At 39.2% G+C, this 25,000-nt stretch overlaps 1 protein-coding gene across 1 annotated transcript in view; it reads right to left on the reverse strand.

Moving 5' to 3' along the window:
- cdh8 (cadherin 8) overlaps window positions 1-25,000 on the reverse strand; it is a 106,872-nt gene that overhangs the window by 47,475 nt on the left and 34,397 nt on the right. Inside the window, exon 2 of the mRNA XM_076288031.1 lies at window positions 1,035-1,329. Within this exon, the coding sequence (XP_076144146.1) occupies window positions 1,035-1,329 (295 nt within the window). The remainder of the gene's footprint in view (window positions 1-1,034; window positions 1,330-25,000) is intronic.

The raw sequence follows: 25,000 nt of genomic DNA on the forward strand, positions 1-25,000 counted from the left end.
CTGTGGTTGTGTGAAGGAATGTTCACTCTTAACTGTCTCTCTTTCTTTACCTCTCTCTGTTGTTAAACAAGTGATCAGTGTATCAGTTTATTCTTTATTTATTATTGTAATCATTTTCTCAGCACCTACAGTATGTTTGACTGTCTAAAGGTAAGACAATAGCACTTGTTGATTTGAGGGCCTGACCATTTTTAGGCGTCTGGTGTACTGCAGTGAGATGTGAGGCTCATGAGGTGATTCATGTTTTTCGTTTTTATTTAGCACCTAAAGCCGCAGAGGCAGTGGCAGAGAATAAAGGAGGCAAAAGGTTAAAACTGAATTAGGACATGATGGAAAAACAGGTCCTCAAAAAAAAAAGCTGACAAAAATGTATTTTTGTATTTGTCCATATGATGTCTTTATGATTACTCCTTCAGCTTGTGCAAAACTACATGACAAGAGTAAGGACTGTATTCCAAAAAGACTGAGGGATGTTAGTAACTATAAAGTAACTACATGACAAGACTAAGGACTATATTCCATAGACTGAGTGATGTTAGTAACTATAAAGTAACACACTAACACACATCTGCATTATATGATGATATGATATGGTTGTTCTAATCACTGAGCAGCAAATTGATAGTCTTTGACCTTCATACTTTTCTATATTTTATATTCAGACATGCAGATCTCCCTTTTTTTCTCTAACGTATTTGTATTCATGTTGTCATGTTTTACTGACCTTCAGTAACCTTCACTGATGATGGACAAGCACCATCTGCGCAGGTGAAGTTCAACACATCCCCAAGTCACTTAAAAATAATACATGCATTCAACTCCGTGGTGTAACCCAAACTCAGCTCAGGAACCAAGGAAGAAAGGCCGGGTATTTATTTGGAGGTTAGCTAGTAAATTCAACACATCCGTCACTTGTTTTCCTAACAAAACAGATATTCAGACATTTCAAATCACTTGACTCCATACTGGAACCCCAAAATGGAGGAAAGCCCATTTATCTCCTGCCTCTGGTCAGTAAGAGGGTTGGGACTCACCGACTGAGGACATCTCTGGCACAGACGCCTGGTAGGGTCCATCGATGAACTGCGGAGGGTTGTCGTTGATGTCCTGCACCTTGATGATGAACTCGGACGGAGGCTCCAGCGGTTCGTTGGTGTCCCTGTTGATGACCAGCGCCGTGAGCGTGTACTCGGCCTTCTCCTCGCGGTCCAGCTTTTTCATGGCGTGGATGTCCCCCGTCTGGTCATTGATGGAAAAGATGGTGCCTGCACCCTCACCGGACAGCACGTACTTGACGTTTTTGCCGCCCACATCAAAATCAGTGTGGAGCTAAAAAAAGTGAGGGAAAGAGGGAGAGAGGGAGAGAGAGAGAGACATAAAAGAAAACATAAAAGTGATAAGTTCATGTCTCACCCAATAACACTCCAGCACAATCCCAGATATATGACATCAGCAGCAAACGAAAATCTAATCCATCACCACATAAAAGCACAAAGCGGCCACTAGCCAAGTCCCAAGCACTGCACTTCTTCCCAAACACTAGTGTTTTACCCCTGACAGCTGAAGTGGCCAATCTCACAGACAAGATAGGCTAAGGGTGCGCGGGGTCCCCTGGTTCCTTTACAATGTTTAGATTGGGCATCCCGACCATCTGTCATTCATTGCTTCATCTGTCAGAGGGAGTGGACCTTCTCCCCACACCTGCTTTTTGGCTCGGAGTCCGCGGCGCCTCCTGGCTAGCGCCATTACACGTGTCAAGAGGTTACAGTGGCAGCGAGAGTTATGCCTGTCAGGACAAAACTATTGGATTGCTCTCTGAGAAATGGAAAGAGCGTGTGTGAGTGTGAAAAAAAGTACCAGCTTGACAGCAAAAGTAAAAAAAGAAAAAGAAAAAAGCATATAGAGAGAGAGGGAAAGTGAAAGAGGGAAAGAAAGATAGCTAGAGAGGGAGAGAGAACGATATAGAGTGAGAGAGCATAGAAAAGGAGAGGGTGGCCATTTATACATGCTGAGTGCAAAACCAAAGTGGACAAATGGCATCTAGTGAGAAGTGAGAAGTAGGTCACCTCGGTGCAGTGGCTTATTGACAGAGCTTTGATTCACAAGGACGGCCTGCTCACAAGGGCTGCCATACTCTCTGGCAAGATGGGAAAATGTGACACTTTCACTCCTGTTGAGTATTACATCTCTAATGTACCATGGGAGTCAGACAGAGATGGGCCTGGCCAAGACCGCAAACAAATGAAATGGATAGATAGAGAGATAGAGATAGATAGAGAGATAGATAGATAGATAGATAGAGAGATAGATAGATAGATAGATAGATTAGATAGATAGATAGATCAATAGATAGATAGATAGATAGTTAGATAGATAGATAGATAGATAGATAGATAAGGACATTTAAATGAACATTATCTTAAATGAACATTAACTAATCTATGTGTGTTTGTGTTTTAAACACATTGCTGTCCCTGGTCTCTGTCCTAATGGCTTGCCCTGCAGGTCTTAACCCAGCCGGCATAGACTGTCACCTGTCATGGCCTCCCCTGATGCTGCAGTCTGGCACATGGCTTCTCCAAATGGGCTGCTGCCCTAAACAACAGGTACGGATCTTGCCTGCATGCTTTCTGCCACAGCAGCTCTGTCACAGCCTGGTGATACACAAGTACTGTGATCAAAACAGAAGGTTGGGGGGGTGTTGGAAGGATAGAATAATTATAGTGGACTCATTACACAGTCACACAGCAAGCAGAGAATTGGCATAGTGAAGGGCATGGAATCCTCTAGACCAGACATTTCTCTTGAGTGCTGAGACTTGTCCCTTTAACGTTGTTCCTTGAAGCTAATCCGCCTTTTAATTCCATCCCATAAATGCCCGGCCCAGAAAAAAAAACAGGGCGAGTAGAGGCGCCAGTGGAAACATAGCTGTAGATTACCCGACCAAAGTGCCAAGGAGAAGGACATGAGGGATACATACCAAACGGAACAGAGGAAATAGAACCTGTTTTTTTCCATATCCACTCTAACTTTCATGCCATCTTAAATTAGGTACCAGATCCCAGAGGAAAGTGGACTGGAAGGTGTAGGGGGGGGGGGGGGTTAGGGGGTAGTCAGATGGGCTGGCTGTGGATGGGTGTGTGTGTGTGTAGGGGGGAGGTAGCTAAGGGGGGGTAGTGAGGTGGGTTGTCTGGGGATGGGTGTGTGTGTGTTTGGGGGAGGGATTCATAAAGTAGAGCATTTGAAAATTGGACAAAAGCTATACAAGCCATGGTGTACATCATGGCCAGCAGCGGACACTATTAGGATTAGTGTGTAGACTTTCCCCTGGTCTGCTGCCACAGCGAGAGGACATCCTGTTCAGCAACTTTAATTCCATTTCCTGCCCTGCAAATCTGCACTAGCGCTCTCTTGGGAAGATGGAGGGGAACAAAGTCACAAGGCATGCAGAAGTACACAAAGGAAGAAGAAAGCAATATTAAAAAACAGAGGAGGAGAAAAGGAGATGAAAGGAAAGCAAATGGTTTTGTAAGGATGCCATATGCATGGAGTGTCTCAGCGGTGTTGTTTATAGACACTGACAAAGCACATTCACTTAAATTGTCACACCTTGCACTTTTGTTCTCCTAATTGTGCCATCATTCCACATGAAAGATCTCCCTCATTAACACAACAGCTTCACAACTTTTGCCATCTCGCAAAACCCCTTAAATGAGCCAAAATTAATGACACTTCTGTGTATGTGCATGTCAGAATGTGTGTGTGTGCGTTGTTGTTGTTGTTGTTATATGTGTGTGTGTGTGTGTGTGTGTGTGTGTGTGTGTGTGTGTGTGTGGTGAGCAAGGTGTGAGGGTGAGAGAGAGTGAGAATGAGTGAGATAATTTGTTTCCCCCTTTAGTCTCGTGTTAAAATTCTTAAATCTATAAGAGAGAACACAGCTCTAATTAAAGCACCGAAACGGAAAGCAGACGACGCAATGCAGCATTAGGCCACTCATTACACGTGCTCATGATAATTAAAACACGGCATTGTTACTACCATACTTCTGACAAATTCATTGCATCTGAAATACGAGTCTGGCCAACACACACACACACACGCACGCACACACACACACACACACATACACCAGCCTCACTGGGATTTTCCCCATTCCTACTCCGTCTGGCCCCTAATTCTCATCATGATTTTGCAAACGATTGACGAGCAGAGAGGCATCGGAGGGGAGAAGGGTTGAACGGGCTGTCTGTCATTATGCCAGTTGCCTGGGAAACCCGGTCCGAACGAGCAGCTCGTGACATCAGCAGCTATCGTATCCTGTAGCACTCTTCTTTATTCATAGTGTCCCTCTAATATCACGGCAGTGAGGATCTGAGACCATTGTCATCTCAAGATGTGGGGAAAAACAGCAAGAGAAAAGAAGGATGCAGAGCCTGAGAAATGGCAGAGAGAGAGAGAGAGGGAGAGAGAGAGACTAGGTGATCCGTTTACATGTAAACTGGAAGCAAGTCATTTTCATCTATTTTACTTTGATTGACACAAAATGTTCAAGATTTGCTTGCATCTCAGGAAACGTTCTCTTCCTCTTTTAACAGGCTCTCTGTTGAACAGACATACACACACACACACACACACACACACACACACACACACACACACACACACACACACACACACAGAGTTCATTAAACTTCAGTACCATATAGTAAGTAAAAATATTATTAGCAAATGCAAATTAGCAAATTGCACTGACTGCATTCACGCAATACAGCAGGATGTGTGTGAGTGTGTGTGTGTGTGTGTGTGTGTGTATGTGTGTGTGTGTATGTGTGTGTGTGTATGTGTGTGTGTGTGTGTGTATGTGTGTGTGTGTGTATGTGTGTGTGTGTGTGTGTGTGTGTGTATGTGTGTGTGTGTGTGTGTGTGTGTGTATGTGTGTGTGTGTGTGAAGCCCACATGAGACTCCAGCGAGAGCAGCAGAAGTGAAAAAGTGACCGCAGCCGAGTGAATTTTGACTCACACACACACACACACACCTACACACACACACCTACACACCTACACACACACACACACACACACACACATACACACACACACATACACACACACACACACACACACACCTACACACACACACACACACACATACACACCTACACACACACACACACACACACACCTACACACACACACACACACACACACACACACACACACATACACACACACACATACACACACATACACACACACACACACACACATATACACACCTACACACACACACATACAAACATACACACACACACATACAAACATACACACCTACACACACACACATACAAACATATACACACACACACACAAGCACACACATACTCACACACACACACACACATACACACCTACACACACACACATACAAACATACACACCTACACACACACACATACAAACATACACACACACACAAGCACACACATACTCACACACACACAGACACACACACACACACACACACATACGAACATATACACTAGGACTGTCAAAATAACTGATTAAAAAAATTAGTGCGGATTAATCGATTCTGTATGACCCTTGACCCCGAGCCGTTCTAGTCAGTAAAAATTAGACTGTAAAATGAAGGAGAGAGAAGAAATCGTGCTGCCTGGATCATTGATTGGAACATTTACTTTTAAAAAACAGCCTGATGGTGTTGATAAAAAATAAAGTCCTCTGCAATGTCTGCAGCAAGGAATTTGCATGTCACCGGAGTTTGTCAACTCTAAAGTCGCACATCAATGGAAAGAAATAGTGTTGACATTGAGGGGAGTGTTCATTTATTTTCATTGTGTTCCCTAGGTTATATCTGTGGCCTGAAATGCCTTGTATGTGTAAAAAAAACTTCTTCCGGAAGCAACTTTTGAATTTATTTCCTCAGCATATTAGGTCATATCATAGATTATTATGGCCATTATTTGAACAGTGAAAATAATAATAAAAGAGTTTTTGAACTTTAATGTCACTAATGCTGATTATTCAATGATTCATTTGAATTTACCTATTTGGTAACACTTTCTATGAAGGTTGTATTTATAACGCCCTATGAATGCATTCATAATGTTTTATAAGGTGTCAATAAAGCATTGTAATGCTCATTATTACCATCTATATGTATTCACAAGTCGTCATAACCAACTTCATGATGCATTATGACAGATAATTATGAATGATTATAATTTTAATCTGAATAATGCATTATAAATATGTCAAGATCTGCCTACTCACTTGTCAGTTTTATGATGCATCATAACTACTTTGCTTTGCTAAATGCGTATAGTGATGCATTAAGAGTTTTGACTTCTACTGTAGTCCTATATATATCTATAGCTATAAGTATATGTAATAAAGTTATAATAATGTATACATCTCTGTACAGCACACAATTATAAACAGCTATGCAATATCATAAGTGTTATTTGTCAGCTCTAAGTAAAGTGACAAGAATATGGCCCTTTTATTAACAGATATAAGATCACTGAGTAATTAAAGGGTGCAATGAACTAAGTACCGAGTCTAGCATCTTTACCCCATATGCACAATATTATAAATTACTATGTTAATGTCATAGGTGTTATTTGTCAGCTTTAGGTAAAGTAGAGCAAATGAGGTGTTGTTATTAATAGATATAAGGTTATTATAAACAAATATGAGGCATAATGAAATGAGAACCTGGACGGTAAAGACAAAAGGAATGCATTTAGTTCACTTTATTTTCATTTAAATCAACACACATAATCAGACTGATTATCAATGCTCTGAGCACATTACACAAACACAATGAGACAGGCCAAAAAAGGTGGTGGTGGTTATTATTGGAATAAAACTCACAATGCCACTGAAATCTATCTTGGGTCATTATGAAAGATCGTTCGAATCAAAATAGACCTTTGGTTTAAATGAAAATAAAGTGAACTAAATGCATTCCTTTTGTCTTTACTGTCCAGGCTCTCATTTCATTGTAGGATAATAGGGTCATATTCTTGTCACTTTACTTAGAGCTATTGCATAGCTGTTTATAATTGTGTGCTGTAGGGAGATGTATACATTATTATAACTTTATTACATATACTTATAGCTATAGATATATAGGACTACAGTAGAAGTCAAAACTCTTTATGCATCACTATACGCATTTAGCAAAGCAAAGTAGTTATGATGCATCATAAAACTGACAAGTGAGTAGGCAGATCTTGACATATTTATAATGCATTATTCAGATTAAAATTATAATCATTCATAATTATCTGTCATAATGCATCATGAAGTTGGTTATGACGACTTGTGAATACATATAAATGGTAATAATGAGCATTACAATGCTTTATAGACACCTTATAAAACATTATGAATGCATTCATAGGGCGTTATGAATACAACCTTCATAGAAAGTGTTACCAAATTGGGTTAAATACTTTCACAACAAAAATTATAAATGCGCACATACTCTCACACACACACACACACTTACACACACAAAAATGGTGTGAGAAAAATGAGATGAGAGAGAGAGAGAGAAATAGAGAGAGAGAGATAGAGAGAGATAGAGAGAGAGAGATGAGAGAGAGAGAGAAATAGAGAGAGAGATGAGAGAGAGATATATAGAGAGAGAAATAGAGAGAGAGATGAGAGAGAGAGATAGAGAGAGAGAAATAGAGAGAGAGAGAGAGGAGAGAGAGAGATAGAGGGTTAGTTCTAGAATTCTGGTGACAACAGGCAGCAGAAAAATGAGCTGCTGAGACAACTTTGGCTTTTTTGCCAGAAAATGTATGTTTTTGCTTCCAAATTCCAAATTCTACGATTGAAGACATTGAAGTAACCAACAGAAGCAAAAGTCTGTGAAGGTAGGACCTCTGTACTACTTGACAAGACAGTGAAAATTGAATGAGAAGACAAAGCTAAAGTGCTAAACAAGCTTATCAACAGTAAATGGCAGTTATGGGTGTTGATGACATCATAATGGATGCTTCTTTGAAGAAAAATGAGCCCAAAGCAGAGGCATTTTTTAAAAATGAAGATGAAATGGAGATAACATATCCCAAAGACATTAAATCAATGGACAAAAAGAAAAAAATGAAAGAAGCACTATTGAGAGACCACCCTGAGACCCTTCTCCTAGACTACAGTGGCCCAGAGAATAAAAGAGTTTGCTGCAACCTGCTGTTTTTCACTAAAAACACAGATGCTTGGCACTGCACATTTTTGACTAAAATGAACTGCATTAGAAAGGGAGGTATCTGTAAAGGCAGGCAGCTGACCCTTGAAAATGAACAGGGGGCAAGGCTGACCATCAACATATACCACAATGGCACAGTTCTGATCCAAGGACCAGAAGCTGGTCTCAGTGAATGTCAGGCTAAATTTGGACTATTGAAGAGAGAGGTCCAAAAAAAAACTGGAAAATCCTGAGAGAAAAGTCCAAATCGATGAAAAGCCATCAAGGTAAGAATTGATGAATCCCAGGGGCGCAGGAGGCACGGGGGACGTGGGGGATATGTTCCACGCAGTGCTGAAGAGACAGCGGTAACACTCCATAATAAGGTGCCATAATAAATAGCAAACTAGTAATTACCTAACCCTTTGTTAATTGTTACTAACATATCTATTTGGCACAAGTTAATAGTTTTTTCATCATTAATTAAATATTAGTTGTTTGCATAAAATCTGTATGTTAATGTTTTAGCAAATCTATTAACTAATATTGTATTAATATGTGTTAATAGTTGACTAAATGTCTTTTTGGCACTAATTAACAGTTATTTCTTGCATCATTTAAATGTTAAATGTTTATTTGCAAACTATATGTTAATAGAAGAGTTAATGACATATTATTATTTAACTAATTGTTATTAAACTGTGCTTCTGCCTATCCCAATATGAACCGCTCTCCATAGGCCTTACAATAGATAGATAGATACTTTATTGATCCCCAAGGGGAAATTCAAGAAAAAAACACGGCGCTACCTTGACATGCTGCCACTGTTGTCGGCGCCGGAACCGCTTGCAATAAAGTTGGTTAAGCTTAATTCATATATTAGTAGTATATAGCTATAAGCGTGGGGCCCCTTATAATAAAGTTGGTTAAGCTTAATTAATATATTAGTAATATATAACTATCGGTATGGGGGACCCTTATAATAAAGTTGGTTAAGCTTAATTAATATATTAGTAATATATAACTATCGGTGTGGGGACCCTTATAATAAAGTGGGTTAAGCTTTGTTAATATATTAGTAATATATAACTAGTCAGACGGTGAAGGGACTGAGACCAAAACTGGCTTATCACATTTATTCCTTTAGGAAAAGTTAAAACAAAACAACAAGCAGTTGAATGGGCTATATTACATGCATCATTCCTATACCATCACTGTCAGCCCTACTAGCAAGGGAGAAATGTGACATGGAATGTTCAGGTGCACAGAACGACAGTTTATTAATATTCTGAGACTCACTAAACACTCACAGACGTAGACCATACGGAGGTAATGCATAAACATAATGCTAAACTAAATGTACATTCATCTCCTGCTAGACTGAATTGCACTTTTCATGCACACTAAGCTAAACTACACTGAATGCATGGAAAGTTGCTAGCGGAGTTTACAGCTAGTCACGTTAGATTGTTAGTTTACAGCTAGTCACGTTAGTGTATGAACTCGTGGTCATAATGAAAACATTAATAAACGTTCTCTAAGTTGCTAGAATTGCACCCAAATCTTAACAATACATGTAAAGTAACATAATACAGGTGGTATATCAAAGTTTTCAACTTAAACAACATTTTACAGTTACAAAATTAAAACAAAGTGGGGAGAGCTTTATACAGTCAACCTACGCAATGCAAAGCATACCGCTTCTGATCGGCTATGGCAACAATACAATGACAAAACGCAGCAGAGCTGCAGTGTAGCGTTTCTCCAAAGGGGGCTCCAAAACACCAATCTCAATAAAGCTGCTTAATTACGGCGAAAATCACATACAAACACTAAACTACATTTCTAACTCTGTTACACCCCCCTCCCCTGAATTTACCAAATTCAAGCAGCAACCAAATAGTACTTCCAAAGGCAAAGAGTACACTACTTTCAAACACTAGACAGAGAGTCACCAATTACAGGACAGCCAACCACAGAGGTATCCAATAAGGATGAAGTGGAAGAAAAGGAGCGCAAACTCTCTCACAACCAACCACTGGCAGTAGGGTGCCTTATACACCCCACAAGACCATAAAGCCATAAACCATAAATTCCATAAATTATCCACAATGCTAATCAGAAAAGCTAGATAAATAATAATATGTCATTAACTTTTATATTAGCATATAGTTTGTAAATAAACATTTAACGTTTAAATGATGTAAGACATAACTGTTAATTAGTGCCAAAAATATATTTAGTTAACTATTAACATATATTAATACAATATTAGTTAATAGATTTGTTAAAACATTAACATACAGATTTTATGCAAACAACTAATATTTAATTAATGATGAAAAAACTATTAACTTGTGCCAAATAGATATTTTAGTAACAATTAACAAATATTAACAAAGGGTTAGGTAATTACTAGTTTGCTATTTATTATGGCACCTTATTTTGGAGTGTTACCCTGAATTGCACTTTCCATGCACACTAAGCTAAACTGCTTAACTACACTGAATGTATGGAAAGTTGCTAGCGGAGTTTACAGCTAGTCACGTTAGACTCAGTGTGTATGAACTCTTGGTCATAATGAAAACATTAATAAACGTTCTCTAAGTCGCTAGAATTGCACCCAAATCTTAAAAATACATGTAAAGTAACATAATACAGGTGGTATATCAAGGTTTTCAACTTAAAAAACATTTCACAGTTACAAAAGTGGGGAGTGCTTTATACAGTCAACCTACCCAATGCAAAGCATACCGCTTCTGATCAGCTATGGCAACAATACAAGGACAAAACGCAGCAGAACTGCAGTATAGTGTTTCTCCAAAGGGGGCTCCAAAACACCAATATCAACTAGAAAAGCATTTCCTGAAGGAAATATAGTGCATGAAAATGCAAAAAATATGATGTAAAATATCATACAGAGTAAAAACAAACTATATTGGTTGCTAGGTAGATGAGGTTTAATATAGTTGGAATGACTGAACAGTTAAATAGGTGGATAGTTTAAAAGGTTAAATTATTTGCTAGGTAGATGAGGTTTAATACAGTTGGAATGACTGAACTAGGTAGATGAGGTTTAATATAGTTGGAATGACTGAACAGTTAAATAGGTGGATAGTTTAAAAGGTTAAATTATTTGCTAGGTAGATGAAGTTTAATAGTTGGAATGACTGAACTAGGTAGATGAGGTTTAATATAGCCTGGCCACAAATGCTAACTAGAATGGTAACATGCTAGCATGCTAACTATGCTAACCATGTTACTTAGCTAACTTAGCTAATCATTTTTAGCAGTTTTACTAAAAATGATTAGTAACCATGTTACTTAGCTAACTTAGCTAATCATTTTTAGCAGTTTAGCTAAAAATGCTAACTAGCATGCTAACATGCTAGCACATTAACTATGCTAACCATGTTACTTAGCTAACTTAGCTAATCATTTTTAGCAGTTTAGCTAAAAATGCTAACTAGCATGCTAGCATGCTAACTATGCTAACCATGTTACTTAGCTAATCATTTTTAACAGTTTTGCTAAAAATGCTAACAATGCTAACATGCTAACTTTGCTAACTAGCTACAGTGGGTAGGAGTCATAGTTGATGAAAAGTGTTGACATAGTTGATGACAAGTTAAAAGTTGTTGATAGACAGCTAGTTTAATAGATAGATAGTTTAATGATAGTTTAAAAGTAGACCGTTTAAAAATTGAATGTAAAAAGTTCAGTAGATTAATGGGTTACATTGTTTAACAGTGGATTATTGTAGTGAGGACTTTTATTTTGAAACAGTTTTGGGCAGAGGAAACTTGTTGAATAGGATGTGTAGTCTTAATTGACCCAGATTGTATGCTTAAAGCCTGAGGCTGCAGGTGGCCTGAACACCTGCCATAGGATTCTAATTGCTTAATGGCCGTATTATGATGTCATAATCGGCAATGTTAAGTCTATGGGGATTTTTAAAAAGTTTTTCTTTAATAGTTTAAAAAGTACAAAAGTTTCAAAGTTGAAAAGACATAGCAACCCGATCTGTTTGAAGACCTATGTTACAAATTTTGAATGAAGTTTCTAAGTTAAACTGTTCAAGAGAAATTGCGTATAGAAAAAGTGGTAAGCGGAATAATAAGAAGTTGCCTAGGAAGAACAGTACATTACATTATTATTACAGAACATTTTCATGCACTGTAATAATAAGAAACTTTGGAAGAACAGTACAGTGCATTGTCATGCACTGTAATAAGAAGCCTAGGAAGAACAGTACAGTGCATTTTCATGCACTGTAATAGAGCTGCTTATTTACGGCGAAAATCACATACAAACACTAAACTACATTTCTAACTCTGTTACACCCCTCCCCTGAATTTCACCAAATCCAAGCAGCAACCAAATAGTACTTCCAAAGGCAAAGAGTACACTACTTTCAAAGACTAGACAGAGAGTCACCAATTACAGGACAGCCAACCACAAAGGTATCCAATAAGGATGAAGTGGAAGAAGAGGTGTGCAAACTCTCACACAACCAACCACTGGCAGTAGGGTGCCGTATGCACCCCACAAGACCATAAAGCCATAAACCATACATTTCATAAATTCTCAACAAAGCTAATCATAAAAGCTAGATAAATAATGATATGTCATTAACTTTTATTAGCATATCGTTTGTAAATAATAATAAATAAACATTTAACATTTAAATGATGTAAGAAATAACTGTTAATTAGTGCCAAAAATATATTTAGTTAACTATTAACATATATTAATACAATATTAGTTAAAAGATTTGTTAAAACATTAACATACAGATTTTATGCAAAAAAACTAATATTTAATTAATGATGAAAAAACTATTAACTTGTGCCAAATAGATATTTAAGTAACAATTAACAAAGGGTTAGGTAATTACTAGTTTGCTATTTATTATGGCACCTTATTATGGAGTGTTACCGAGATAGCCGTCGTCCCCCTCACTTTTGATAAGGAAAAAAAGCCTTATGTACGCTAAATAAATAATAACATATAGGTACGCTAAATAAATAATAACCTATAGGATTTGCGCTAACTGTAAAACTCCCCATTAACAGCATCACATCACTAACCACAGCCATCTACAGTACTGTAAGACTGCACAATCTCATATTCACTCTGTTGGATATCTGAAGCCAGTTTGTCTACTAACAATCATAAAATAATCCAGGCTACTTGCTTAGCATAAATCATTTATCATCATCTTTATTTGAGGCAGACTGGTATTCGAGGCAGGCTTTTTTAAATATGTCTAACCTGCATTTAGACATGCATTTCGTTTGGAGCGGTATTCATACCGGTAGGCTATCAAAAGCATTTTCGGTTTGGTTTGGGATAGGGCTGGGACAACGCGTCGACGTAATCAATGACATCGACGCAAAAAATACGTCGACGCAAAATATGAGCGTCGATTCGTCAAGCATAACGTGTGCTGCTAAATATTTTTAATCTTACACCTTCAGTGTTTTCCATACGTTGGCTAATCTGTGGCTGGGCACCACGAAATCAAAACCGGCCACCACACGTTGATGTTCTATGTTGTAGGCCTACTATTTAAATTAAAGATAAGATAAAATAATTTCATTGAGCTGCACTTTTTACTCACACAGCCTTTCCTCGCTCTCGTAACGAGCCCACTGCTCCTCCTCTGCATGTGCATTTAACAAAATATTCACGATTGTTGAAGGATTGTTGTTGCCACATAGAAGCACTGCATAGAACACAGTGGGCTAAAATAATCGCTAGATTAATCGTTTAAAAAATAATCGTTTATCCCAGCCCTAGTTTGGGATTTAATTTACTTTTGGACTGTTTGATTATATTGCTAAATGTTGGGACTGATGGGCATTGGGCACTGAAATCTGGGAGATATTTGATGGTTCACTGTTAAGTTTCATGCAGTTGAAAAAGTGTCAGGATTTCCACTGCTTTTTATTGCGAGACAAGGCAGCCCTTCATTGAATATGGGTTGTGCTGTAATGGAAACCTTTTTGCGTAGACAAGTAGCCTAAATTGAGTTATTGTTTAATTTTGCATGATTTAGTAATGTTTTTAAAAATAAAATTTGTAGGCTGGAATGCCTTGAGTCGCAACAATTGTGTTCAATAGGCTTCAGCCTCTGGCAATTAGCTTGAAAGGGGCGGCAAGAGAATGAGCTTGAGAACGTGTGTTGGAGACCCATGGTAGGAAAACAACTTTTCTTTGCCAACCGTAGGCTATTAATCCAACCAACATAATACAATACAACATATAATAAAATATTAAGAAGAGGTTATTTCATTGACTTAAATCGAACAATGTCTTCTACTGGACTAATGGCAATTGTTGGTATGGTAGGCAATTGTTACTCCGTCTTGTATGGGAACCTGCCTTTATTTGTCCTGCTATAAATAGAATCAATCCCGGGCATAATTTGAGGATTTATGGTAGCCGCTCAACTTCTCCTGCTCAACATGACGTTAGCTGTTATGTTTATGATAACAAACTCAACTAGCCTATACTTATCAACTCGTTTTCACTAGCCTAAAATACAAGTCTATCAACGTTTTTGTTTTAAGACATTTATTTCAAACATAATTTCAAGACACAAATTGGATACTTCAGTTACCTTGGTGCATAAATCCCAGAGAGTAGGCTACCACACCCCAGAGTGATAGGCCTAGCGTTCTTATGCGTTCAGTGTGGGGTATAAACAAGCTGAGAATTTAGCAGTGTCACGTCTGCCTGGCACAGACGTGGGGAGCTCTTTGAAGCTTGGGATAATGTGATACAGTCACTACAGTAACAGTATTTTATTTGACTTCTTATGTAATTTTTTCAATTTTATAAATGCTTTGTTTAAATGCTGTTGGAACAAATAGTTGATTATAAAGGCAACTTTCTGTTGCAATTTTCTGTGTGTTCTGGACTGGTAACTTGTTAAACCAACACTTGTTAAGTTCTAATGTTGCATAAATATTAACTGCAAAAACACAGTGGAGAGTTGATTTGGTGTATACCAGACAATTTAAGTAGGCCTAACTAGGCTATTTGATCATGTAGTCTATGTTTGGATCATAGGCATGATGATTCATTCATGGCTTCATAAAATATCAACATCCTATGTTGCTTTTTTCTACCATTGGCCCAAGTATAGACCAGTATTCTACCATTGGGCCAAGTAGTGAAAACAATTGTTTGAAAACAATCAATGGTATTATCTTAATATTCTGGCAAGTTTAAAATATGATGGTCGAAAGTGGGCCAGAGGTGGCGATCCGATATCTGGAAATATGATCTCACTATGGGTTTGTGTTCACAATTTGGTCCCCCTCACTTTCAAAATATCTCCTGCGCCCCTGATGAATCCTGCCTCAACACACCCCTATCCAAAGGCTCCCACTTCTCCCAGAATAAGAGCCCTACAAGACAACTTCTCTCTACTAGAACAGGACTACTTCGTATTTAAAGAAGAAACTACCAACATCTGCCAGCTCCAAGAGCAGGTCATCCAGATCAGCAACCCCAATGTGCAGCTTCAACAGCTATGCACTGCTATGAGGCAGCTGGAGGAGGTCAACAAGGAGATGAGGCGAGAGTGGACAAGTGTGAAACAAGAACTGTCCAAGAGAGAACAACATACACAGGCTCTGGAGAGTCAACTGGAGGAGATGAGGACCGAACTAAGGTCGTACACCTCTCTCACTAGCAACAGCTCAAGCAGAGCACAGAAACAACATGTGACCTAACAGATGGACAATGCCTCTTCGTCTACACCATCACAGCATACCCAAAGTCTGATAGACGAAAAGGATTGTGGCAGAGAGGAAAGCTTACGAAGACCAAGTTCGCTCATCGCAGGCAACATCAGATCCAACTATAACATCAACAGCATCAACAGTCCCACTTTGAACTGCAACAGTCCCTCTTCCAACAGCTACAACAACAACAGCAGCAACAGGAACACTTTCAGCAGCAACAGCAACAACAACAGCAACAGACATGCAGCCAGCAGCCACAGCAACATTGACACCAGATGTGGAATCAGCGGAGAAGGGGAAAAGGACATCATTATCCTCTGTAACTCAAATGGCAACCACCTAAATCCAAGGAGGCTGTTTCCTAAAAGGTCAGTAAGGAAAATGTGGTGTCCTACTGTCCAGTCGGCTGTAAAGCTGCTGATAGAGGGTAGGCTGGACAAGCCCTCCCATATAATTGTTCACACAGGGACTAATGACCTTGGCAACAACAACACAGATGTGGCAAAAGCCTTGACCAATTTAGCCAAGATGGCAACCAACATATATCCAAGCTCAAAGATCATCATATCAACACTTCTACCACGAAAGGACATTCCAGACAGAACCATCAACTCCATAAACAAAGAAATCGGCAAGGCATGTGCAAGCATGCCAAATGTACAAATAGCCTACCACACTCAAATCACAAGGGAGCATCTGTATGATCGCTTGCACATACATGAAGGCGGGATGAGACTTTTTGCAAGGGTAATCAAAGACACTCTGCTCTGAACAGAAAACAGAAACATCCAGTTAAAGAGATGACCAATGAACCCGAAGTACAGACAGAAAGCCGAACAACTGTAGTAGGTAGAGAAGTTAGAGTAACCGAGTTAAGCAATATTGAAGAAATGCTAAAATTTATTTGTGAACAATTAACATGCCCAGGCTCCATGTCTGCCAGATAGGGACCTGTATGTGTGTGTATGGGTGTGTGTGTGTGTGTGTGTGTATTTGTAAACACCCATGTGGATAAATGTTCATGTCCAGGTATATCTATGTGTGTGTGTGTGCGAGTGCCTGTAAGTGTGACATGTCAGACTGTGTGTATGGTGTGGGTGGGTTGGTGTTGGTTAGGGGGGGGTAAAGATTGCCTTAACTTTCATTTAATAGTACTTTTCTGTTAATCTAGACTTTGTGTGTGTGTGTGTACAATTCTATATAAATGTGGATGTAAGTTTCATTTAAGTAAGTTTTTTTAGATAATTAGGCCTATACTTAATTTTGATACAACCTAGCCTCAAGTTAACTTTGATTTAAGACAAAACATACATATTTCTTTATGGCAAAGACTAGAGATACACAATGACATCACTTAGAATTACTAGCTATAATATACAAGGGTTGTACTCATCTGCTTTTGGTGAAAAGAGTACACATCCTGACTTTGTAAATATTGTAAATAGTTCAGATATTGTAATACTGTTAGAAACATGGAGTAAAGGAGGAGAAAAGTTTAACTCCATTCCACATTACAAGGAACTGTAATTCTGTTAAACATCCTAAAGTAAAATGTGGAAGATATTCAGGGGGGAATTGTAATATTGTTTAAAGATAATCTTACTGATCATATTTATCCTGTAAAGAAGGGGAAGTCACATATATGGATTAAGTCAAAAAAGGAACTCACTTTCTCAGATTTTGACATCTATCTATGCGCCATCTATATACCCCCATATGAATCACCCTACTACTCTGAAGAAACCTTTGAAATTCTGCATTCAGAAATCATACAATTCCAATCTGAAAGATCAGTTTTGCTAATGGGAGACATGAATGCAAGAACAGGTACAGAAAAAGATTATATAAACCCCAATGGCTATGCATATATCACTGAAGCTCAAATAAATGAAAACAAATTTGAAAGATAACGTCAGAGCGCTGATAATATGGTTAACAAAAATGGCAAACAGCTGCTTCAGCTTTGTAAAAGTCTGGGTCTCACCATTACTAATGGTAGAATGAAAGGTGACTCTCTGGGTAGGTACACCTACTGCTCACATCTTGGTAGTAGTGTTGTAGACTATGCAGTAACAGATATTGATCCAAGCTACATTAATTATTTTATGGTTATGCCTCAAATCCCACTCTCAGACCACAGCCACATCACTCTGTTCACTCCACATCACTGAGTTTAAAAACGAGAGTCAAACAAGAAACATCCCAAAAACATGAAACTAAACTCTATCCCCTGCCAACTCAATTTCGATGGGGAACTGACAGTGTGCTTCAATATGAGACTGAACTTAATAGTACCGAAATTGAAAACCTTATATACACATTTTTCTTCACAAAATTTCAAGAGGATAGAGAAGGCATAAATCTAGCGACAGGAAGGATTTCTGAAATTTTTAATTTAGTGGCCAGCAAAATACTAAAAGTAAAGAAAAAATACAAGAAAAAGAAATCTAAAACTAAAAAGAACGAGTGGTTTGACAAAGAATGTCAAACATTAAGGAAACAGTTAAGAACACTATCAAATAAGAAACATAAGGAACAAACAAATACAAGCACACGGTTACTATACCAACAAACTCTTACCAAATACAAATCATTACTAAGACAGAAAAAAGGCACGTACATGAATAAAAAGTCGATCAAAATTCATTTTGGGAGTTATAGAACAAACTTGAGATCACCAAAAAAACTAAACAGATCCCCCTATGTGATGCAAACATCTGGACAGACCATTTTGGGCAACTCTACAGTGAAGATAAACTAAATCCACTCCAAACACAATTGACTGATAAATTACAAGAATTGGAATCAAAAGTAAAAAATGAATTGAACAATCTAGACACCCCTTTATCACTAGCTGAACTAAACGAAAAAATAAAAACCCTAAAAAACAAAAAGGCATGTGGGTGCGATGGGATACATAATGAAATGATTAAGTACAGCAGCCCAATACTGAAACAAGCTATTCTCAAACTTTTCAATCTAGTTCTAGATGTTGGTCATTTCCCACGGCCATGGAAAGAAAATCAAATCGTACCAATCTACAAAAACGGAGATAAACTAGATCCAAACAACTACAGAGGCATTGCTGTAAGCAGCAACTTAGGAAAGCTTTTCTGTAGCATCATAAACAACAGAATGGTAGAATTCTTACAGGAAAATAGAGTTCTAAGTAACTCTCAGATCGGGTTTATGCCAAAACACAGAACAACTGACCACATATATACATTACAGACATTAATTAAAAAATATGTACAGAACACCAACAGAGGAAACATTTTTGGATGCTTTGTAGACTTCAAGAAGGCCTTCGATTCAGTCTGGCATGATGGACTCTTACTTAAACTGATAGAAAATGGGATAGGGAGAAGAATCTATGACCTTATAAAAGATATATACAAAAACAACAGATGTTGTGTCAAAATCGATGATAAAAGAACGTCATACTTTAAACAAGCCAAAGGTGTTCGGCAAGGTTGTAGTCTTAGTCCTATACTCTTTAATCTATACATCAATGATCTAACATCAGACATAGCAAAATCCAAACTATCAGGAGTCACAGTCGGGGGTAGAGACATTACATGTCTCCTGTTTGCGGATGACCTCCTACTTCTGTCTCCAACTGAGGAGGGGCTAAAAGAGAGTCTGTCAATCCTGGAAAATTACTCTCAAATTTGGAACCTCTCCATAAATAAAGAAAAAACTAAAATAATTATATTAAAAAAAAAGACATGTTCAATAGAGAATAAATATAATTTCACCCTTGGTGAAAGCAGACTTTTCCAAGTGACAAGCTATAACTATTTGGGCCTAAATATTTCCTTCACGGGCAATTTTAATCTGGTTATTAAAGACCTGGTTGACAAAGCACGGAGAACATATTATTGCATAAGAAAATCTCTATACCAATACAACACCCCTATCAAATTGTGGCAAAATATTTTTGATTTGGTTATCAAGCCCATTATCTTATATGGCAGTGAAATTTGGGGCATAAAACATAAAGATAATTATGAGCTATGGGACAAAAGCCCAGCAGAAACACTACACCTGGAATTCTGTAAGAACATCTTGGGGGTACACAGGAATGCAACAAATATTGCATGCAGAGCAGAACTTGGAAGATATCCACTATTAGTTGATATTCAAAAAAGAGCATGCAAATTGTATTACCATGTACTGTCCTCAAAACCAGAGGAATATAATCACAGTGCCCTTCTACAGAGGAGAACATATCAAAAATTAACAAAAGAAGAATATTACAAATATTGGCTAAACAATATTGAACAATCCAACAAATTGAAATGTTTCCAAAAAATCAAAACCAATTATGAAATTGCATCTTATCTAAAAGAAATTACCGAGTACAAACAAAGAAAATTACTAACATCTTATAGATTAAGTGAACACTCTCTGGCCTTAGAAATGGGAAGACACAGGCAAACCTGGCTTCCTAGGGAGGAAAGGCTGTGTTTGCAGTGCAGTGAGGGAGTAGTAGAAGATGAAAAACACTTCCTCACTGAATGCAGTAAATTCAGCACAGTCAGGAACCAATATTTCCTTCAATTCAGGCAAATTATACCTCAATTTGAAGTATTAGAAAATGAAGACAAGCTCCCATACTTGTTGGGAGAGCATAAAAGTTGTGTAAAACTCGCTGCGCAGTACCTGTTAACATGTCATAAATCGAGGAAGTGAGTGACCCATATTGTGACATGCTTTGCTTTATATCAATAAGCGATACCCATAATAGCACATTGATAAATATACAGTATAGTATGTATAGTAATACTGTATCATTATACATTTCATTTATTATTCTCTCTTTTTAATTATGACCGCCACTAGCGAAGCTAGCGAAGCGGTCATATAATGATTGTCAAAGTTTTTTTTTTTTTGGTTGAGTGATGGTGGCCAATTTGATTGATTGCATTTGTAGAAAACTATAAATGCGGTTATACCAAGCAAATTGATAGCAGCACTGTAATTGTATCTTTCGACTGTCATTTGTTGCACGTGCTACAAAAATCATTCTGTGCAATGGAAGATTTACCAACGTTACACCGGTCTGATACAGTTTTGCCTATACATGCGTGAGAATAGGAGACGCCTGTTTATTTGTTTTAAGTGCGTGCAGGGTGTGAGAGGGGAATCTATGTGCTTTGATTCCAGCTTTGTAGTTGTAGTCTGTGAAATTAAAAAGCATGTGTGTGTGAAGTGTCTAGACAATGACACCTTCATTTTCATTATGGTTGCTTTAGCAACACACCTTAAGCTACTGTGTAGTGGGTCCCATTTAGAAGTGGCTACTTCATTCGCGCTTTCCTTGACTCATGGAGCTGCATGAATTTTATTACAACTTTTTGACGATATGGCAGTTTAAGTCCGCTTGATACTGTAAGGCGTAAGCCATTGGTTTCCAAAGGAGATTTTATTTGTGTCGCCAGCATAGCCTATTGACAATTTATGTTGTAAATAGGCCTACCTTATAAGCCTACCTGTAGCTTAGGGAAGCTAACAGCTTTCTATTAGGATCTAGTTTGTTAGTTACAGTTTTGTCATAACTCCCTGATGCATTTTTGCATTTAGAATAGCCAGAGCGTGGATATCTCAATCTTAAAAAATTAAACAATATCGGGTGCCTATGGACTAGGCTGGGTGAACCCAGCCTGATCTGCCCGCTATTTATTTTTTGATTTCTTAAAAGATTGAGCTTGGTCTGGTGAAAGCCAGACTAGCCATGGACCTCAGTTACACAATGCAAGGGAACATGAATCAGCCTATATTTGCACGAACAATAACGGACAACAGCTCTTATTATCATTTTGTTATTATTATTATATTATTATTATTATTATTATTTTATTTGTATTTTGTATTTTTTAAACAGATATTGTATCTGTGTTGTTTTGTTATATGCTTTGGCAACACTGCTTCATAAAGCTCCATTGAAATTGAAATTGAAATTGAAATAGAGAGAGAGAGAGAGAGAGAGAAATAGAGAGAGAGAGAGAGAGATTGAGAGAGGAGAGAGAGAGATAGAGAGAGAGGAGAGAGAGCTGCACACATTCCAAAGAGTGCTGCTCACCACAAGGGAGCATCCAATCTACAAGAAGAAGCACTTAAACAGGCTGTGTCGCTTCATTAGCGCACCGCTAAATCTAGCCCGGTCCCAGGATTATGAGCGGCCCTACTTCATGAATCTCACCATGAGAGAGGTGAGAGGAATGGAGAGAGAGGGTTAGAGAGAGAGAGAGAGAAAGAGAAGGAAAGGGAGGTAGAGAGGTGAGAGGAATGGAGAGAGAGAGGGTTAGAGAGAGAGAGAAAGAGGGGAAGACAGAGAGGGAGATGGACGCTTCTCAGCTGTGTGTGTGCCTCTTGCCGGCATGGCTCCCGGTGAGCTGTGGGGCTCCGGAGAAAATATGTCAGCGTGCCACCGGCGGAGTCGGGGCTTTATGGCAGCCCCAGGAACAATCAGCCCCATCCTAATGAGCACCTCTTCTCCTCTTCTCCTCTTCACCTCTTCTCCTCTCCTCTCCTCCTATCTCTCTCTATCCTCCTGTTCTGCCCTCCTCTTCTTCCCCCTCCGTTCCCGCATTCTAAAGTATGGTGCTAAGCCCTACACGGAAAATTAATGAATTTGCTCCTTGTCAGGGCAAGTGGTGAAGAGGATACCCCCCCCCCCCCCTCTATCTTTCTTTGTCTCTGTCTGTTTTACTTTCTCTCTGTCCTTTGGAGTGTGGCTGTGTGTGTGTGTGTGTGTGTGTGTGTGGGTGTGTGGGTGTGTGTGTGTGTCTGTGTGTGTGTGTGTGTGTGTGTGTGTGTGTGTGTGTGTGTGTGTGTGTGTGTGTGTGTGTGTGTGTGTGTGGGTGTGTGTGTGTGTCTGTGTGTGTGTGTGTGTGTGTGTGTGTGTGCCTCTGTGTGTGTGTGTGTGTGTGTGTGTGTGTGTGTGTGTGTGTGCCTCTGTGTGTGTGTGTGTGTGTGTACCTCTGTGTGTGTGTGTGTGTGTGTGTGTGTGTGTGTGTGTGTGTGTGTGTGTGTGTGTGTGTGTACCTCTGTGTGTGTGTGTGTGTGTGTGTGTGTGTGTGTGTGTGTGTGTGTGTGTGTGCCTCTGTGTGTGTGTGATTGTGTGTGTGTGCCTCTGTGTGTGTGTGTGTGTGTGTGTGTGTGTGTGTGTGTGTGTGTGTGTGCCTCTGTGTGTGTGTGTGTGTATTAGAAAGAGAGAGTCCTTGTCACCCAGCATGCCTGCGTGTCACTTGGCTTCAAACATGTCAGTGTGGTTCCCCATCACAGACCCATCTCAAGGCTCAATTAGGCAAGGCTTAAAAGTCTGCCGTTCCCTCTCACAGAGGAGGAGTGTGTGTGTGTGTGTGTGTGTGTGTGTGTTGTCATTATACAGAGGAGAGAGGAAGAGGGGAAAGAGTGAATAAGAAAAAAGGAGAGGATGGAGAGACACATAGAGGAAGAGAGAGAGAAAGAACGAAAAGGAGAGAGAGGGAGATTGGGAGAGAGGAGGAGAGAGAGAGAAAGAAGAGAAAAGGAGAGAGAGGGAGATTGGGAGAGAGGAGGAGAGAGGGAGAAAGAACGAAAAGGAGAGAGAGGGAGATTGGGTCTAACCGCTTGAATTCTTAGCTCTTGTTCTGTCTCTAATGCATGCAGATTTATGTAAGACGACGGGTCTCGATGTATAACAATGCTGCCGCAATGCTTCCTGTAGGCTGTGGTGTCAACTGAGCCTCCTCAATAAAACCAATTCTAATTTAGCTGTTTTCCAAGACTCGTCCACGCAACATCACCTCAGCACGAGCGGGCAGGAGGAAACAGCGGACATCCCCATTGTACACGCCTTTCATCCAGCAGGACACAGCAAACCAGGGATCCATCGTACAGAACGCAATTAAGGGCTAAATGCAGTACACATCTGTAAGAGCATGCCTTGCTTGTTTATCTATAGACCTATTTACAGATAATCAAGTCTGTACTATGTGAAATGAAACAGGGCACGTCACTCACTACTGTACGTTCCATTTACTGACTCTGATGAAGTCAATCACAGCATGTTCAGAGTGGACTGCAGTGGTGCTCTCCCACTGAGTGCCCTCTAGCACACGTTCATATCCATTTTCCGTATGGTTGTGTGGCAATAGTTAACTGCACCTGTATTAATAATAAATGAATAACGAGACACTGAATATTGCAATAATGTTTTGCATGTAATGGCCAGATGGACATTGCATGATACATGATACAATGAGCTATTCTGGGAATCCATTTCCCCTCTGCTCAGCCAATAAGCTTGCTTCATTAGACAAGTCACGCTAGTCCTCCAATAAGCCTTCTCTTAGTCTGGGAATGTTACAGTCACCTTTGCCACTGTTTACACCTGTGAAGTCCAGTCATCACTGATTATAGCTTCTCAACTCGGGTGTGCTCTCAACTCTCTCTGACTTTCTCCCTCTGTCTCTCTCTCATTATCTCTCTCTCCCTCTCTCATTATCTCTCTCTCTCTCTCATTATCTCTCTCTCTCTCTCTCTCTCTCTCATTATCTCTCTCTCTCTCTCTCCCTCTCTCTCATTATCTCTCTCTCTCCCTCTCTCTCTCTCTCTCTCATTATCTCTCTCTCTCTCTCTCTCCCTCTCTCTCATTATCTCTCCCTCTCTCTGCCTCTCTCTCATTATCTCTCTCTCATTATCTCTCTCTCTCTCTCTCTCTCTCTCTCATTATCTCTCTCTCTCTCTCTCTCTCTCTCTCTCTCTCTCTCTCTATCTCTCTCTCTCTAATATGGACACCCTATTCTCTCGATTACTGTCAAATCGATTAATTACAACCAGAGAGGTTAATTACAGTTAGTCACTGATGCAGTGCATGTGTGTGTCTATAAGTGTGTGTCTATAAGTGTGTGTGTGTGTCTGTACTGCATATGTGTGTGTGTGTGTGTGTGTGTGTGTATGTGTGTGTGTGTGTGTGTGTCTGTACTGCATGTGTGTGTGTGTGTGTGTGTGTGTGTGTGTGTGTGTGTGTCTGTAC

The sequence above is a fragment of the Alosa pseudoharengus genome, unplaced genomic scaffold (genome assembly GCF_046254945.1).
Source record: "Alosa pseudoharengus isolate Yale_2024_CS ecotype anadromous, Long Island Sound unplaced genomic scaffold, YU_APseudo_1.1 YU_APseudo_1.1_scf_16, whole genome shotgun sequence".
NCBI classification, from domain to species: domain Eukaryota; kingdom Metazoa; phylum Chordata; class Actinopteri; order Clupeiformes; family Clupeidae; genus Alosa; species Alosa pseudoharengus.